Source organism: Moschus berezovskii, chromosome 2 (genome assembly GCF_049115385.1).
Source record: "Moschus berezovskii isolate FMDL1 chromosome 2, NW_MosBer_1.0, whole genome shotgun sequence".
Taxonomy (NCBI): Eukaryota; Metazoa; Chordata; class Mammalia; order Artiodactyla; family Moschidae; genus Moschus; species Moschus berezovskii.
Window position 1 is genome coordinate 67684051 of NC_142461.1, and position 19883 is coordinate 67703933.

The 19883-nt window shown below is 43.1% G+C and overlaps 1 protein-coding gene across 1 annotated transcript; it reads right to left on the reverse strand.

The window, feature by feature from the left end:
- Window positions 1-2260: 2260 nt before the first annotated feature.
- On the reverse strand, window positions 2261-19404 carry DDX18 (DEAD-box helicase 18). The gene is made up of 14 exons (XM_055398022.2): window positions 19250-19404; window positions 16982-17536; window positions 14347-14487; window positions 12682-12817; window positions 11989-12089; window positions 11641-11840; window positions 11435-11549; window positions 8669-8808; window positions 7790-7951; window positions 7438-7590; window positions 6713-6826; window positions 5124-5180; window positions 4625-4802; window positions 2261-3945 (listed from the first exon to the last, which is right to left on the reverse strand). The coding sequence occupies exons 1-14, from the start codon at window positions 19332-19334 to the stop codon at window positions 3803-3805; spliced, it is 2280 nt and encodes a 759-aa protein (XP_055253997.2). The 5' UTR covers window positions 19335-19404; the 3' UTR covers window positions 2261-3802.
- Window positions 19405-19883: the final 479 nt, after the last annotated feature.

Below are 19883 nucleotides of genomic sequence, written 5' to 3' on the forward strand. Positions count from 1 at the left end.
AGTCTGAAGAGTAGCCTTGAAAACTGCATGAAATCTACCTGATGTTTGTCTTAAGGTATGACAGGATTGGGGCACTTCCCAAAAGCTAGGTCTGATCAGAATTCCAGGGAACCTGGACTGTCAAAAACCCTTGGTCTATTCTCCAAATGGCCCAAGCTGGTTCAGGCTTTTCAGAGTCCATGTACCTACTGCTGTTGGGCAGCAGGCCTTCCGTGTAGGATTCATGTACTGATAAATCATCGAAAAGGCAAGAGAGTTCCAGAAAAACATTTATTTCTGCTTCATTGACTATGCCAAAGCCTTTGACTGTGTGGATCACAATAAACTGTGGAACATTCTGAAAGAGATGGGAATACCAGATGACCTGACCTGCCTTTTGAGAAACCTGTATGCAGGTCAGGAAGCAACAGTTAGAACTGGACATGGAACAACAGATTGGTTCCAAATAGGAAAAGGAGTACGTCAAGGCTGTATATTGTCACCCTGCTTATTTAACTTATATGCAGAGTACATCATGAGAAACGCTGGACTGGAAGCACAAGCTGGAATCAAGATTGCCGGGAGAAATATCAATAACCTCAGATATGCAGATGACAACACCCTTATGGCAGAAAGTGAAGAGGAACTAAAAAGCCTCTTGATGAAAGAGGAGAGTGAAAAAGTTGGCTTAAAGCTCAACATTCAGAAAACAAAGATCATGGCATCTGGTCCCATCACTTCATGGGAAGTAGATGGGGAAACAATGTCAGACTTTATTTTTTTGGGCTCCAAAATCACTGCAGATGGTGATTGCAGCCATGAAATTAAAAGATGCTTACTCCTTGGAAGGAAAGTTATGACCAACCTAGATCGCATATTAAAAAGCAGAGATATTACTTTGCCAACCAAGATCCGTCTAGTCAAGGCTGTGGTTTTTCCCGTGGTCATGTATGGATGTGAGAGTTGGACTGTGAAGAAAGCTGATCGCTGAAGAATTGATGCTTTTTAACTGCGGTGTTGGAGAAGACTCTTGAGAGTCCCTTGGACTGCAGGGAGATCCCAGTCCATCTTAAAGGAGATCAGTCCTGGGTATTCACTGGAAGGACTGATGCTGAAGCTGAAACTCCAGTACTTTAGCCACCTCATGCAGAGTTGACTCATTGGAAAAGACTCTGATGCCAGGAGGGATTGGGGGCAGGAGAAGGGGACGACAGAGGATGAGATGGTTGGATGGCATCACCGACTCGATGCACATGAGTCTGGGTGAACTCTGGGCGTTGGTGATGGACAGGGAGGCCTGGCGTGCTGTGATTCATGGGGTCACAGAGTTGGACATGACTGAGCGACTGAACTGAAAGACAGCCAACAGGTACTGAGTGCTTTATACAGGACACCATCCTAGCACCTTACATGTTACTGCATTCAATTCATACCACCTTACAAAGTAGGTACTGGTACTTTCTTTGTTCTATTCATTTAATAGGCCCAGGAAAGAGACAGAACTGGAATTGGAATCCAGGCATTCTGCTTCCAGACTTGTTTTTAACCACTACGCATTTTTGAATAAACAAGATCCTTTTTCATTTGAATTCAGCTTGCACCTGGGCAGTTAAGACCAAAAGAAATCCAGAAATTGCGATGACAACATCACCTACAGCCCGGAGGACCCAAAGGTTCCTACTGGATATAGTGATCTGCTTGGCTCCCGGCCTGTGCTGCCTGGTCTTGCTGGCTAAGAAGGCCACTCAATCCTATTTGTCAAATTAATAGCCCCACACATGCCACCTGCAGCTGTGCTCTTAGCACAGGGCTACTTAAGCGGTCTTCTCTGTGTGCAAATGGGCCTTGCAGATTCTGGTGATCGGCTCCCTCCCATGTGAATCCTGGCCAGGCAGGTGAGGTCTGGTTGTCTGGTTGTCCCTAGGCTGGACTGGCCTTGTGAGCATAATCTCATATAGGACTCCCAGCAAGTCCTGAGGTTAGCCATTATCAGTTCAGTTCAGTCGCTTAGTCATGTCCTACTCTTTGCGACCCCATGAACTGCAGCACGCCAGGCCTCCCTGTCCATCACCAACTCCTGGAGTCCACCCAAACCGATGTCCATCGAGAGAAATAAGAATCTTTCCACCTTCTGTTTATATGCTTTTCTCACAAATGGCAAGACCAATGGATACCAGACACAATGTAACAAGGAGAGCCAGTCTGGATGGGATAGCCAGGGATCCAGGACTCAAGTCCAGGCTGACCAAGCAAGGTGAAAGTAGTAATAAATGATACAAAGTTGATGTAATTGTTTAATGACACAGGAAAATAATGTTATGAAACAAGATGGTTACAAATACTGGGTAGAGGATCACTTCACTTTTGATAAAAAAATTAAAAAGTATGTATGCAAAACACTGGAAGATTAAGTATCAAAATATCAACAGCATTTACTTCTGTTCCAGTGATTAAATATTCTTCTCTGCTTTTGTGTACTTTTTAAAACATGATTATTTCTGAAACAAAGAAAAGTCACTGTAAAGAGAAAGTTATTAAATGCCAGAAGTCCAGCAATCAAGGTCTGAAGCCTAGCATGTCCAGCGAGGGGGACGGTGGTCAAGCCCAGATGTGGGGCAGTATCATTCTTTTCCTACTGGAATGCTGTTTACCGGACTGTTTCTTCGACATTTAATATTCTTAGCACATTTAATAGGAATCTATGAATATTAACTGGTACAACAGCAAAATGATGCTAGCAACTTTGGTTTTAAATTACTACAAAATGTAATAACCATTTTGCAGTTATAAAAGACACTAGAAATAAAACATCAAACACACCAGAAATCAAAAATAACTAAAACAAAAAACCCAATCTGACTAAACCACTGACTTTGCTGTTAATTCTGCTGTGTGCTCATTTTCAGTTTTCACCATAAATCTATTTTCGTTTCATGGATCTGGAAGAGGCAGTTTTTCTCAAAAGATGCTTTTGCCTTCTAAATATTGTTGGAAGTATTTCGAGTTGGAAGGACTCACCAAAATTGAAACCACTTCAAAGAAACAAATTTGACTGAGGAGTGCCACCATTCTTTGTGCCTTAGTCTGCTAAGTTACCAAATGGAGAACAGCAGAGACTACACTTGTAAATGAAGCTCAGAAATCTGGGATTTTCCCCAACCTACCCTCAATGTCAGGACTGCTAGGGGCACTTTATTCAAATAACAATGACATCCCATATTTCTTACTCCTGAAAAAGTAAAATGGAGAAAGGCTCACTGTTTTAAAGTCTGGCATATAAAAGCCCAGTGCTCCTTTAACTGAAGGTGCTTATTAGGGATTTCCCAAAGCTCTCTGCCCTTTCACACAGCAACATTTTCAGAAGGGGTCAAAAAACTACTGTTAAGGTCCAAGAAAAAACTAAAACCAAAAAAAAAAAAAAAATTGAGACAATTTTCTGCACCACCACCACCTGTCCAGTGTCTGGTCACCTGCTCTTTCTGGCAGGCTGACACAGCAATCCAAGTCACAAAAGGCCTCAGACACTAGGAAGGCAAGGTACCAAAAGAATTACACTAAAACAGCAATGTAATGGGGGAAAAAAAAGATTTACACTTAGACATATCCTATCATCACAAAGACTAAAAAGATGGCTTGCTTTGCTCTTGGGCAATCAAGACATCGCGACCTGTTTTATATCCCCAAAAAGGAGACTCACTGGAAACCTCAGTGCTGGCGACCCAAGTCAATTCATACTTGTTAGATGAGTCCAAATCCTAAAGTAACACAAATTCCTTTCTTACAGCAAGAAAAAGAAAATCCATTTCAGGACAAATGTATGTCTTCAGTGAGAGAACTGCCTGCTGTCAGATGGTTTCTTGCTTATGTGTTTGAAGATCTTGGACTTCTCGACTTTCTTGGCTTTCTGGTAGCCAAATCCACCGCCACCGCCTCGCTTTCTAACTTTGCCGTCATTGCTGTTCACATCTAAAGGGGGCATTAAGGAAATCCAGCAACACAAAGACAGCCAACTCCAAACCACCACCTAGGGGAGAACCAGCCAGCTGCATACCAGGGGCCCTACCACCCCGCCCTGAGCCACCACAATGTGAACACTCCAATCAGGAGTGGCCACATGACTGGGGGCTAAAACTAGCAGGTAGGACTTTTAAACCCAGTTAATAGTTAACATGGGCTTCCCTGGTGGCTCAGAGGTTAAAGCATCTGCCTTCAATGCGGGAGACCCGGGTTCGATCCCTGGGTCGGGAATATCCCCTGGAGAAGAAAACGGTAACCCACTCCAGTATTCTTGCCTGGAGAATCCCATGGACAGAGAAGCCTGGTAGGCTACAGTCCGGGGTCGCAAAGAGTCGGACACGACTGAGCGACGGAACGGAGGAACAGTTAACATACTACAACTTCCCTGGCTCTCTCTGCCACTCAAATTCCACTGTCCTTTTTTAAAGCCATAAACTGTCTCGTCTCTGTCGTCTCCACCCTGACTACCCCACGTGAGCACTGACGCGAGGTCAGTGACTGAGATGACCACCTGGGCCCCAGGCCTCGGCCAGAGCACAAGTCAACCTGAGTGCTAAGCCCCAAGGCCCCTGGTCAAGCTTCTGCCCATAGTTCCTGGACAAATTCATAACTACAGAGAAAAGGATACTCAAATCAACAAAAGGAGGCACCTTGAAGCCAAATGACAGAGCAACCTGAGGCAAATTTAAGTTATTAACATTGAAGATCTGTTTCAGGGAATGGGAATCATAGGCTCGAATATATGACTTATATGCTTCCTGGGCTGACTTATGAAGGAAGTAGTTCTTTTCAATCAGTTTTTCAAGCTGAAACAGAAAGAAATATTGGCTTTAATACAAGAGGGCATAATTCATCTATAACATTTGTTCCAAAACACTTGCTCCAAGCTTTGTAATATCTGCAAAATAAGGGTGTAGTAAGAATAATGACAAAATTCATGTAAGGTACAGACTGAAACCAGGTAGGCAGTACAGGAATGTGCTCACCAGCACCGCAGGACACAGCAATGATCACTCAAGTCCAGACTTCCCACTTTATGGAAAGGGAGGCTTGGAGGAGAGTGACTGTCAGTGAGACACTACAGAGGCAGGGCTGGGATGACCCCCGCCTCCACCCTTCCCACATACCTGAGACTGAATGTCAGAAATTTTGGACCAGGAAAACTCAAATTCACTTAACGGAACCTAGAAAACAAAAGCATGCAGGTTAGTAAACCGGGTTGGTCTGATGCAGCTCATCAGGCACTGATGAGACGGAAGGGAACAGGCTTGTGGAATTTCAGTTTCACGGGCCGGACGCCTGTTTCCCTGTCTCCCAGCGCCAATGGGAGAGGTGCACCTTCCCTCTCCTAATGCACACTGAATGGAACCCTCCCCAAAGGACAGGTGTGAAACCGACTGGGGCAATGATGCACTGAAGCCCTCTTCTCTAAAGAAACATCTCTGCAGATGCGGTGTGATGAAGCGGCTTTCAGCTTCTAGTTTACAGAACCACTAGCTCTTCTCAGTGTTGGGAAAGCTGCCCTGACACCACACTGCCCTGTGACTGGGGTTTGTGACACCAGGGTTTCTGAAACTGGGCTTTGTGACCACCAACTCCGACGGGAGGGATTTCTTACCAGTCATCTCTTATGAGACAACTGGAAAAGTGCTCAGGCTGGTGCTGGGGATAAAGAACAGCCACCCGAGTCCCAGGCCCTGCAGCCCTGGAGGGAGACAGGTGAGTGGGCAGACAACCCAATAAGCACCTGTGTTGGGGGCACATGAAGGACGGATAAGATCAGCGACGCCCTCCCAGAGGAACCAGGAACCAGGTAGCTAGAGAAAAACTGCAAAGGCCGGATGGCAATTTCTAGGAACTGCTTCTAGTTGGGCGGTGGGGGGAAAATCCACCAGGCAACACTGCCAACGAGGAGGCAAACGTCGGGAAAGACAAAGCCGGACAAGCATTCATAAGACTCGGCAACAGACGGGCCAAAGTCAGATGAGGGCGGACCGAGGACAGAGTCAGAGGAGGTAAAGCAGAACCCACTTCTCTTTTTTTTTTTATTTTTATTTTCATTATTTTATTGATTTAACATTTTAATTGGAGACTAATTACAATATAGTATTGGTTTTGCCATACATTGACATGAACCTGCCCTAGGTGGACATGAGTTCCCCATCTTGAACCCTCCTCCCACCTTCCTCCCCATCAGGCCCCACTTTTCAAAACAGCAGACTGAGGAAAGGTAGTATGCAGCAGCCATGCTGGAGCTCGTGACGGAAGAGTGGATTCAGGGCTGAAGTTATCTTTTTGGTCAGAGATTACAGACAGTAAAGAGCTAACTGCCAGGCAAGGACTGGGGCCCGGAAGAGGAAGGGGTAGGAGGGAATGGGCTCCCTGCAGCTTTGGGTGAGGTGAAGACAGGAGGGGAGCAGGAGCAGAGAAGGATTCCAACAGGGCTGTGGGGAGACTGGGGACGGGGATGCCACCCGAATGACACAGGCCTCAAGCGCAGTGCTTTGTGGGTAGTTTTGGGCTCATATTTCCTGGATGAGACCCACAGAAACCTCATTTGCTAAACTGCTGCACCAACTGTCCTAACAGAATGGTGACAACTCGGAACCCCTTGGACACACCTAGAAATGGTGCTTGAGGCCATGTGCACTGGCCAACAATTCCTCTGGAGAGGAACCTGTCCCCAGTGTAAGGTTTTCCAAGTGAAGATCTTTACCTTGGATTGCTTCAGGTAGCGAAGGAAACCCAATTCTTCAGGGCGCAAAATGAGCAAGGCGTGCCCTCTTCCATTCAGGCCTCTGGCTGTTCTGCCCACACGATGAATGTACTCCTTTAGTGGAAAGAGAAAACCTGAGGTAATACACTGGCTTGCACAGCAACCTTGGTGGTTGCCACATAGCCTATCACCATGCTCCTCAAAGCTAGTGGTCCCCCATCCCTTCTACAGGCACCATCCCCACAGAGACAGTACCGAGGCCAAGGAGAGCTGGACAGGACATTCACATTAATTCTATGATCCAGTCAAATGACTAGTGAGTGTGCTTCAACTTCATAAGGGCTTTTGGAAACATTCAAATGGCCGACAACTTATATAACTACCTTTTGTTGAAAATACCTAAAAAAACTTATTTTACTACATATACTGAAGAATGGCTTCTATTTCCATAAGCACACTTTATTCTTCTGACATCTACTGCACTTATTAGGCTGCCCCAAGCAGGCAACATTCCTGAGTTAAGGCCCACTGATGCCTCTCAAATTTCCTTGCACACACCCTCTCTGGGTTCTGTGAAAGCCTGAAACACTGTGAGCATCACCGAGATACTGCAGAGTTGCTGTACGGCTGTACGCTGAAGTGTGACTGGAACAACTGGAGGAATAATCTGTGGGATGGGGTACTTCTCAGGGAACCTGGGGAGATAACTAGAGGATGCCAGTTACCTTGGGGTCATCTGGAGGGTCATACTGAACAATCCAGTCCACTTCAGGAATATCCAGTCCTCTAGCTGCAACATCTGTACACAACAAAATCCCTGAATCTGCATTGCAGAACTGGAAGAACGTGGTCGTACGCTTATTTTGTTTCTGCCTTCCCTAGAACCAAAACAAAACATCTATTGGAAGAAGAAATTTGAGACCATTTGTGGGAGGTCTTGATGTAGAACCCATAAACTGTGGAACTGTTATACTACTCAGAACTATGTTTGGAGGCAAGAACAATACTTTAATCCCCACAACCTACATAACTTGGTAAATGTAAGCTGTTTTTAACAAACTTATCATAACCACTTACATGAATGGCCAGGACAGGCAAATCGATGTAGTTCAGCAACTCATAGTGGTATTTCACGGACTTACAGGATGAAAAGAACACCATTAGTTTCTTCTTCCGGTTCTTCTTAAGGAATGTAAAGAGCAGGAGGAATCTCTTTTCAGAAGGACAGACAACATATCCCTACAAGAGGTTCAAGTGAACAGACACAAAATAATCGAATGGACACTTTCAACTTCATGAACCAACATAATTTGATGGAGAGAACAGATTAACATGGCATGTACACTGTTAAGCCTCACCTATAACAAAATTACTACCTTATAATAATGCCGTCCTAAAATAAGACTGATTTTAAATCTTTTGATTCCTTTTATTGGCTACAATCACTGGATACTATTTTCCATATTTCTGAGACTATTGGTTATCAACTTCTTGTAATCCTAGTATACCGATACCTCTATTAACTGGAAACTTCAAAATGTATCAATGATTCATTTTTAGAAGGTCCTTAACAGCAAGATCCTAAATAACCACAGCTGAAGTGTACTATCCTAAACAACATCACAAAGCTAGGTGAACTAAACAACCAATGAAAGGTTTTTAAGCTAAATTGTTACAGGAAAGAAAAAAGACTGAATCTTAAAAGTTCTATTTTTAATCAACTGTTTTGGCTCTTTGTCACCTCATTTCCACAGTTATGTGCTTGAAACCAGCCTCTCCACCTTCTAACTCACTTCACATCTTAGCGCAAGTAAAATAAAATTCATTTTACTCATATAAAATTGGTGGTACTATTATTAAGTTCATTAACCCATTTGCTTTTTAGAGGATCTTCCAAACACTTGCAAGGAAACACCAAAGGAGATCCTTAAAATGGAAGGTATTGACAAAAAGTACCTGCTCAAGACCGTCTACAGTTGCATTAGCTTTATCATCATCAACACCAACATACAAAGGCTCCTTTTTCAGAGAAATCCTCGCCAGGTCTTCGACTTTTCGAGTTTGCGTGGCAGAGAAGAGCATGGTTTGTCTGCGGGCTGAAACACATCCATATAAAAATAACCCAAATCTTTCAGGGAATTTTTAGAACTGCTTCACAACTAAAAATGTTCTAAGCAGAACTTTCAGAAATGAGAAACATAGTATAACTATAGACAATAAGAAAGTAACAGCAAGGACAACTTTATGTCTGTAGATTTGATAACTAAGTTGAAATGGACAATTTCCGCTAAAGTTCACTTAAGACAGCTTACTCTCCAACTCATCTTTAACAAAATTTTAGCAAAGTGAATTCAGAAATACAAGCATCTATCAGAATTTAACATTTATTTCTGATTTAAGAAACAGCAGACCAGGAACGAAAGGGATCGTCCTCAGTCTCATACAGGGCATCTGACGCGCAGCATCTACATCACGCTCAGTACTGAGAGACTGAACGCGTTCCCACCTAAGACCAGGAGTGAGACAAAGATGTGTTCTCTCGCCAGTTCCACTCACGAGCACACTGGAGGGGCTGGCCAGTGCAGTCAGGCGTGAGAACAATAAAGGGAAGATTTTACCTCACGTAAGGTATGAAACAACCTGTACAGTGAAAGCTCTGAAACACTTCTGAGAGAAATCAGGAAGCTGATAAATGGAGATCTACCTCACTCATGTGCTGAAGGACCCAACTTTATCTTCCACCAATGATCGATATTCAATACAATCCCAAGATCCCAGAGACTGACAAACATTCTACCATTCATAGAAATGCAAATGATGAGAACAGACAAAACAAATTAACAAAGTTGGAGGATTCAGTTCAGTTCAGTTCAGTCCCTCAGTCGTGTCCGACTCTCCGCGACCCCATTAACACTACCTAATTTCAAGACTAACAGGAGGGACTGGACTTCCACACTCTGCTGATGGGGATGTATAATGATACAAATTAAACATACACCCGTCGCTCCATTCCTAGATAATCAGAGGACAGAAAAGAAGATGCTGCTGCTGCTAAGTCACTTCAGTCGTGTCCGACTCTGTGTGACCCCATAGACAGAAGCCCACCAGGCTCCCCTGTCCCTGGGATTCTCCAGGCAAGAACACTGGAGTGGGTTGCCATTTCCTTCTCCAATGTGTTAAAGTGGAAAGTGAAAAGTGAAAGTGAAGTCGCTCAGTTGTGTCCGACCCTTAGCGACCCCACGGACTGCAGCCTACCAGGCTCCTCCATCCATGGGATTTTCTAGGCAATAGTACTGGAGTGGCTTGCCATTGCCTTCTCCGAGAAAAGAGGATATACACCCATAAAAAGAGTTTTAGGTGGATGTTCATAGCAACACCAGTCATCCATCAACAGTTAAATGGATAAACAAGTTGTGGCATATTTATACAATAGAATGCCAGGGAGGAACAAAGCAAAGAAACTATTGAAAATGTAATGGCACAGACAAATCACAGAACTTGTTGAGCACAAAAACAGACAAAAAGACAGTAATAACATATGATTCCATTCATACAAATCCCTGAAAAATGCAAACTGATCTACACTGACAGAAAGCAGACCAACAGCCACCTGTGAGAAAGGAGACCTGTGAGCAGTTGTTGTAAGTGGGCAGCTACTGAGGGAGAGAGGGAGGGATCACAAAGGTGCATAAAGGAAGCTTTGAGAGTTATGAGAATATTCACTGTACTGATTGTGGTGATGGCTTCAAGGTGTAAACAGGACAAAATGGATCAAATCATATACTGAAAACATAATAATCTTTACATGTTTCTACATGTAAAGATGATTATGTTAATTATACCAGTAAGAAACACATCATATAAGGCACTGAACCACAGTGTTATTAGAGATAGAAGCAGTTTATAAATGTTTCAAGTACTATAACTAAGGTACATACAACTTAAACATAACACAGAAGGCAAGTCAATGACTACTGGAAGATGAGAGATGGGGTGGCAGGGAAGGATAGGAATGAGACACACGTTAAAACTGTTTAACTTGCACTGTAAGCTCTCAAATGGCAAAACTATTAAGTTACCAGTAAGATAGAGACATTACTTTGCCAACAAAGGTCCGTCTAGTCAAGGCTATGGTTTTTCCCGTGGTCATGTATGGATGTGAGAGTTGGACTGTGAAGAAAGCTGATCGCCGAAGAATTGATGCTTTTGAACTGTAGTGCTGGAGAAGACTCTTGAGAGTCCCTTGGACTGCAAGGAGATCCAACCAGTCCATTCTAAAGGAGATCAATCCTTGGTGTTCATTGGAAGGACTGATGCTAAAGCTGAAACTCCAATACTTTGGCCACCTCATGTGACGAGTTGACTCACTGGAAAAGACTCTGATGCTGGGAGGGATTGGGGGTGGGAGGAGACGGGGACGACAGAGAATGAGATTGCTGGATGGCATCACCGACTCGATGGACATGAGTTTGAGTGAACTCCGGGAGTTGGTGATGGACAGGGAGGCCTGGCGTGCTGTGATTCATGGGGTCACAAAGAGTCGGACATGACTGAGCGACTGAACTGAAGATCGATGTATATATTACTACCTCTGAGGCTGACTGACACAATGACTTCACTTGTTAAATTAAAATGCTGACATTAATAGTTTTCATACAGGAAAAATTCTCAGCTACTTCCAATAGCAGATCTGCAAACCATATGAAGATGCAACCTACTTACTTGGCAGAAGTTTAATGATTTGCTTTAATTCCTCTTCAAACCCAACATCCAAGATACGATCAGCCTCATCAATAACCAGACACTGTAGGTTTTTATACATAAACCCCGGGGTATTCTGACAAGACAAAGAAAGGAAAAAAACTGTCAGCAGCCAAGTGTTATGTTTCACACAGAGAAGATGGGGCGTCACAACAGTGTCCTCTTACCTGCATGTGGTCCAGGAGACGGCCTGGCGTGGCCACAACGATATTGATCCCATTAGCAAGCTTCTGAGCTTCAGCAGACCTGTTACTGCCACCCATTATTAACCCATACGTGTGAACATGGTGTGTCATCAGCTCCTTAAGGACACCAAAAGTCTGCATGGCCAGTTCCCTAGTAGGTGAGAGAATAAGGACTCCTGTTCCTAAAAAGCAAAGCAGGATATATGATGAAAGTTAAACTGTAGTTACTATATAGTGAAAGTTAAACTGTAGTTACCACCAGAAGTCCATCCACAGTCATGACAGACTTCTAGTGAGATTCTAACGGAGACAGTGGGCTCACAGGCTTACCATTCCTAGGCATGAACTTTAACTTAACAATGAGTTCAACTGCAGGGATGAGAAATGCCAGGGTTTTGCCACTGCCTGTTTTTGCAGCTGCTAGAAGATCCCTAAAAAATAAAAAGGAGAAACATATTTCCTCTACTCATTCAACAAGTATTTACTGAATACTTACCATGGACTATCATACATGTTTCAGGCACTGAGGCTAGATCATAACAAGAATAGTCCCCACCTTCTCTATCACCGAAATCAATCATGTAGGTTAAACACTTAACTCAGAAATAACAATTGTGCTAAAAACAGAAGTGAACAATTTTCTCCAAACAGCAATAAATACCCTAAAGCCTTTAACGAAGGTTAGATACATTATCCAACACAATGTGAGATCAACAGGCCACACTGGTATTTTTTTCCAAACTACTGGCACTAAAAACAGACATACCGTGTGTGTGTGTGTGCGCGCTCACTCATGTCTACCTCTCTGCGACCCCATGGGCTGCAGCCCACCAGGCTCCTCTGTCCATGGGATTTCCCAGGCAAGAAAAGAGTTGGGTTGCCATTTCCTTCTCCAGGGGATCTTCCCCACCCACGGATCAAACCCGCATCTCTTCCATCTCCTGCACTGGCAGGTGAATTCCTTGCCACTAGCACCACTTGGGAAGCCCAGTACTAATGCCCAAACCTCAGTGTTAACCATACCTGCCTTCCAGAAGTGGTCTGATACTTTTATGTTGAATTTCAGTCATGTTTGTAAAGCCCATTTCTTTTATTGCCTTCAGAGTGTTCTCATTGACAAGATTAGTTAGAGAATCAAATGAAGTATCCTCAAAAGCTCCTAAACAGAGGACAGTTTATCATCAGCAAATTTACCTTTTTTGAATAGTTAATATTGCTAGTTTCCTAAATTAGTTTTGCTGATTGAAAACATTACTGGGTTGGTGTCAAGCTTAGAAGAGCTTCTTCCAATAAGAAAAGACTAAACACCAACCATTCCTATATAACAAGAAAAAGACCTTATACTTGTTGCAAGTTTCTCCGTGGCTAATGGCTGTGTAATCTAAAGCCTATACTGTAACAAAATAACAAAGAGTTGGAGAGGTGGTACAATTAAGCGACTTATGTAAAATAAAAATGCCACCTCCACTGGAGGAGAGGTGGTGGTATGAGGTTTGCAGCAGAAAATTCAGAGAGAAATGAAATGTTTAAGAGAGAAAACACTCAGTATAAAAACAGTATGAAGTCAATCAAAATAGTAACTCTCACTTCAAAAAGACCTGACAAGAGTCAGATATGGCCTCACATCGTGAGACTGTACCTATATATCAGGTGTGCGGTGGTTCTCCAGCAGGGGAAGGCATCAGACCACTTGGGAGCTCCCTGCTCAACACACACCCCAGCCATAACCCAGGCGTTGGCAACCTTGGCACCACTGACATCTTGGGATGAACAATTCTTTGCCATGAGAGGCTGTCCTATGCATTAGAGGAGGTCCTGCAGCATCTCTGACCTCTACCCACTGGACACTTGTCACCTGCTCCCATGGTTTACCTCGGACAGAGGAGGTTTTAAGGGGTGCAGGACTTTGAATGGGAAAACTGGGATGGATCCCCCTACCTAGGAGGTAAAATTACCCTGCTTGAGAACCACTGCCATAATAACCTTTGCAATTCTGATTATACAGGTTGGGTTGTGGGCTTCACTATTTTAATAAACAAAAACTTCAAATCAAACAACTCAAGTAACTGCTAGATGTTTCTGCTGCTGCTAAGTCGCTTCAGTTGTATCTGACTCTGTGCAACCCCATAGACCGCAGCCCACCAGGCTCCTCCATCCCTGGGATTCTCCAGGCAAGAACACTGGAGTGGGTTGCCATTTCCTTCTCCAATAGACGTTTCTAGTTAGGAGCAATTGATTCTAAACTCTTGACTTTACAGAAAAAGAAATGGAGGTCAGAGGAGGTGACCCTGGCACAAGCCCCTCAATAATGTTAATTTCATCCTCCTCTGTTAGTAATGGAGCCAGCATTAAACGTCTGGGCTCCAGACTTCCATGCCAATGACTTTCCTACTGTAACATGGAAAGTGACAAACCAAAGAAAGAGAGGACCCTAAGAGCGATTTGTGTGCATGTCCAAATATTTAATGTTAGGAATAAAGACAAAGGAAAAACAGAGAAAGAAATAACAACCAAAGCACCCAATGTGGAAGATAAAAAGCAGCAATCAGATATAAAACCACTTCTTGTCAATACTTTAAAATTTTTTTTCCCAGCTAAATTAAATGCTACAACTGAACCTTTAAATCCTATAATCCAGGGAGGTGTGACATTTTAGAAATCTACCTGGAAACACACTTTGATAATTACCTGTCAGTCCCAGGGGCAGGTTGGGCACTTCGCTGTCCTCATCCTCGTCACTGGGCTTCTCCACACTGTTTTCTGTTTCTTCAGGAGCCTGGGGACCGTCTTCGGCGTCTCCTATGTCTTCAGCTTTTGCTTTTTTGGAATCTTTGGTTTAAAGGACAAATACCCCCCCCCCCCAATTTTTTTAAAACAAGAATACCAAATGAGATCATAAAATAACAGATGTGTGATGCAAGAAAACAAAAAAGCATATTTTCAAAAGCTTAACACATTTTCAGTTTTAATTTGCTAAGAACCTCTTTTTCCTGATTAAAACCTGGCTGTATTAAAAAACTCAGCAGGACATGCAGATCTGCTATCAAAGTTTATTTTTTAGGCTTCTTAGTGTATATATAGATACATATATACTATATATATAGTATATGTATTTATTAAAGTATAGTTGATTTACAATATTGTGTTGGTTTCAGGTAAACAGCAAACTGATTCAGTTATGCATACATATATAGGTATATACATTACTGATATTAAAAAAATTCCTTTATTATACTGAATGGTTCCCTGTGCTACACAGTAAATCCTTATCACCTGTTTTATAGATGGTAGTAACACCTGTTAATCCCATACTCCCAACTTATTCATCCCCCCTTCCCCTTTGGTAACTATACATTTGTTTTCTATGTTTCTGAGTCTCTTTCTGTTTTGTAAATTCACTTGTACTATTTTTTCAGATTCCACATACAAGTGATATAATACTTCCTTCTCTGACTTACTACTTATTATACTGCCTTAAGTAAGAAATTTTTTATAAGCTGAACTAAACAATTTAAGTATACCAATCACTCCCAATTCTATAAAATTCATTAAGGAAACAAGGGCAAGTGATCAACTTAAAAAAAAAAACCATAACAAGCACTTTTTCCTCTTATAACACAAATTTTCTATAAAAGCTAATTTTGTCTTAAAGCGGAACAGAAACACAAAAGGCTCTTTATACTACTTGAGATAAGATTACAAAGCAAGAGCTACAACTTACTTAGCTGGGTGACAGAAACTGGCTGGTGGGTTCATTGAATGTAAATGGTAAGAGGAGAGGGAAGGTTTCCTAGCTCTTCATTCTTAGCATACATTCACAACTTTCAAAACACAGTCCCCTAAACTACCTTCCCAGTCCTACCTTCCATTGTGGTCTTAAATGTTCTACTTTGGGCCAAATAGGTTAACTTCATGCTGTGCTTTTAAAAATTCTCGGCAGTTAGTGATGCTAGTTAGAACAGAATTGGCCTAAACCAGAACTCAGGACTCTGTAACCCAGGACTGTCTCTTCCTTGGACCTTATGACCACCTTTCTGGGAAATGGTCAACTCTGTAGGACCCACAGGTTCAAAGGCCACGAATACTATCAGCTGGACTTCAAGGCTTATGACTTCTCTTTTTGTTAAAACAGTTCTTAAAGGTTGTCAATAGGATTTAAATTTCCAGTCCTGTGATTCAGTGCTTCAGAGTAGATATATCACTTCCTCCAGCATACTCAGAATAAGCATCCTAAAGACACTAACAATTTTAGAACAGGATTACAATCATTTTAAATCAAAATTGTAATGTCTAATCCTCATGCTTTAGTCCGTCTTGTTTCACGTTTTGTTTAAGCAGTTTCTCATAATTTACAAATGCATTATTGTCTGTAGGCAGTAAAAAGACAGCCAGGCATGTTTGAAAAATCCAAAGCATCTTTCTAGATGAAAACTTTATTTCAGACAAAAGGTGAATAGGACATGCTAACACAGGGGTCGGCAAAAGTTATATATAAAGAACCAGATCTGTAAACACTAGGTTTTGCAGGCTGTATGGTCTCTGTCATCACAAAGGTCAAGTAAGCGAACGGGTATCACAGGGTTCCAGTTAAAATGGGTATCACAGGGTTCCACTTTAGGTTTTGCAGGGTTCTGCAAATAGGCAGAAGGCTGAACAGTTTGCAGATACCTGTTCGACACTCCCTTGAAATCTCACAGGTCAATTAAAATGCCTGTTCTTTCACCTAAACTTATTCAGTCCAATAATCTTCTAAATGAAAATACCCCTCTTCCCCCATCCTGGCCATGCTACTCACTAGGGAATTAATGTTCCATTTATTCAGAAGTTTCCCAACTGCTATTTTTGCACATTCAAGTTATCATTATGCTGCTTTTCATAGATAGGAATTTATTGTGGGGAAAAAGGAACCAGGGAAAAAAAAGAGGTAAGTGAAAGAATCATTAATGTAAAGTCTCTGATTCATAAAGACCCAAGAAGATAGACTCTAAACCAGCCCAGATTTCTTTAGTGTCAGTAATTCCACAATTCTCTTTGGAAATAGGTAAATCTAAAATATTATGTCACAGTACATTTTGTTTATCATAAAAAGCTCAGACAGTTAACTGCCAAAGAAGAGCAGTATTTTGAGAAAAGTTAAACTGCCCCTTCCTCTGATGTTTCCTCGAGCTGCCAGGCTAGTCTCTTGTATGCCAGTAAGGATGGGGGTGGGGGTGGGGGGAGCCTTGCATGTCATGTGGACATTACAGTAAAAAGAGAGGAAAGGTAGAATGATAACTTGAAAAACTTAATGGCTTAAGTTAAAAAAAAAAATAAAAGTACATACCAGGCCCAGCATCATCCACTACTTTTCTCTTTTTCTTCTTCTTCTTTTTTGATTCTGAATTGGGAGATTGCATTGCTGCTTCTCCACTGGTCAATGTGGTAGACTTCTTGGAGGCATTTTTAACTTTCACATTTTCCCCTGTTTCTTTAGATACATCTCCATTTGGGGCTTCTGACATGCCTGCATTTACAGACTCTTTCATGGATTTTTTAACTTTGACATTTTCCATGGCTTCCTTAGGTAGGACTCCACTGTTGGCTTCCGAAAAGCTTGCATTCATAGATTGTTTTCGGGACTTTTTCACTTTTCCACCTACTCCTGCTTCTTCAGATATGTCTCCATTTTGGGCTTCTGCCAACCCAGCACTCATAGGTTGTTTTAGGGACTTTTTAACTTTTCTGCTTCCTACTGTTTCTTTAGCTATATCTCCATTTGGGGCTTCTGACAAGCCCACACTCACAGACTGTTTTAAGGACTTTTTAATTTTTCCATCTCCCACTGTTTCTTCAGACACATCTCCATTCTGAGTTTCTGACAGGCTCACAGCTGAGGCACCTGTTTAAAAATGGAACACACATTGTCACAAAGGAGAGGCTTGCTTAGAAACCCTGGAATCCCTAATGAAATGCCATGGCTTCCAGTACTGAAATGATTTAGCTTTTAATTCCCTGTTATGTACATTAAAATGAGTTCCAATTTTATAGTATTACCCTGCAGCACAAGTAAATTAAAAACAGGGAGAGAATGCTGCATTGATTTTTTAACTTCAAAAAAAACCACCTCTCTGTTCATAAGGAGTCAAAAGTCTGAAACAAGAAAACTTCAATGAGGTTAAATACTTAGACAGATGTGGCCAAACAATGGTACTTACAAAACATACATATTAGGTATTTGACAAATCTACTTTCTCAGCCGTCAGTGAATTGAAAATTTTGTTGATGAAACTACTTATTTGCCTTGATACTTATTGTATATAAATGCCTAACGATGTTTTACAAGTTTCTGTTTATACATTGACAAAGTACTACCTTTTGTTACCTTAAACTACCAAGACGCAGTCAGCAATGAATGCTTTGTTATTCCATCAGTTCTGTTCAGATAGGAAATGTAAAAATTAGGGAACTTCAAAAACATTACTCCTGAAATTCACACACTTGTTCCCTCCTCCAGGATTTCCTTCAATCAACTGATCTCTGTAGAAAACCAACTAGTGTACGGCAGCATGGCTCCAACATTGCCTTAGGGGGTCTTAAGTCTAACAGGACAGAGGTCCCCAACCTCTGGTATCTAACGCCTGATGATCTGAGGAGGGAGCTGATATAATAACAGAAATAAAGCGCAAAATAAATGTAACTCGGGTTTGAATCATCTGGAACTGCCCCCGCCCCACTCCTCACCGTGAAAAACTGTCTTTCATGAAACCAGTCCCTGGTGCCAAAAAGGTTAGGGATTGCTGTTATACAGGACCTAAAAAGGCTAACATAACTAACTTCAGGATGTCTGCTCCACTATAAGGAAGTTAGGACTGCGACCGAGGTAGGTAAAGAAACGTGACATTCAGGTAAAACGCTTTTCAATGGTCTTTGTTATGGACACAAATACGCAGAAACTCCTAAGAAATGTGTAGATTACAGTGAGGATTGGCGGGAAGACAGGGCAGAAGCATATGCATCATGCCTATGACCGTGCATGAGGCCCTTTAGGAGATGAAGTTCTGCAGGAGTCGAGACAGTGCAGACAGATAGGCGAAAGCAAGGGTACCAGGTATGTCCGTGAAATGAGGGACACCAGCTTGGTCTGAAACGATACACACACGAAACAGGTGATGTGAAAGGAAGATGCGTGGGGATGAGAAAGTCCCACGTTTCTGCTGGGAAATGGGGGTTGGGGACGAGGTGGACCCGAGAGGTCGTGAAGGAATCGGAATAGGGAGCGTGGAAGTAAGGCAGCCTGGTTCAGCTGGAAGCACAGCTGGAAAGAAAATCAACCGGGGTCCTGTCCGCGTTCTGAAAGGAGAAACTGATGTTGAAAGGGCAGGGGCAGATCTGCGGCAACGCGGCGTCGGCACCTGCGCTGGGCCGGAATGGAGGCTGCCTCGGGCTGCCTCTCCCCGCTCCCCAAGCACGCGTGCTCTGGGCGAAGCTGCCACAGCTGCCGGCGCCACACCGGGGCCGCAGTCACCAGCGCCGCCCGGTAGCGTAGCGCGCCACGGCCCACGTGCCGGCTCCCTCCGCAACCCGGGCCGCCGAGAGGCTCAGCGCATCTCACCCTGGAGCTTTAGGTTTCGTTGTCGCAATTTGAGGTTCCGTTTCTCGATCTTTTTGCGTAAAAGTTTCATCGGTAAATGAGACATGTTGTCGATGAAGCGCCTTCACCACCGAGCCACAGCGCAGCTTTTCGGCTCTCCCAAGTGACGTTATTTCCTCTCGAGTCACACGTGCGCAGTGCAGTCAGCCGGAAATGCGTCACGGGAGCAACTCCCCCCCGCGTCCCGGTGCGTAGAGGAAATGGGTTCGGGGTGGAAATGCTTCCGAGCGCGCGCGCCGTCCTACCCTTGGAGAAAGGATTCTGTGCAGCGCCCTCTCGGGGAAAGGAGGCGCGGCCCGGCATGGGGTTCCTATTGTATCGGAGCGAGTAGCTCGCACCCCGGCTACTTGGTTTTGTTTGAGCTTCCCTGGGGGAAGAGTGAAGAATTCAGGCCATAGGCAGTCTACGTTCTGCGTTCTGTTCCTATTCTTTTCGGATTCTGGACGATTTGAGTAATATCTAAGTCTCACACGTATGTGTTTCCAGACTTGTTGACCACTTTCCTTAGAGAGAAATACACTAACTTTCTATGTCGCTTGCTACCCAGCAGTGTAAATATAACATTTCTCAAAGCAATCTAACTCGTTTCACTCTT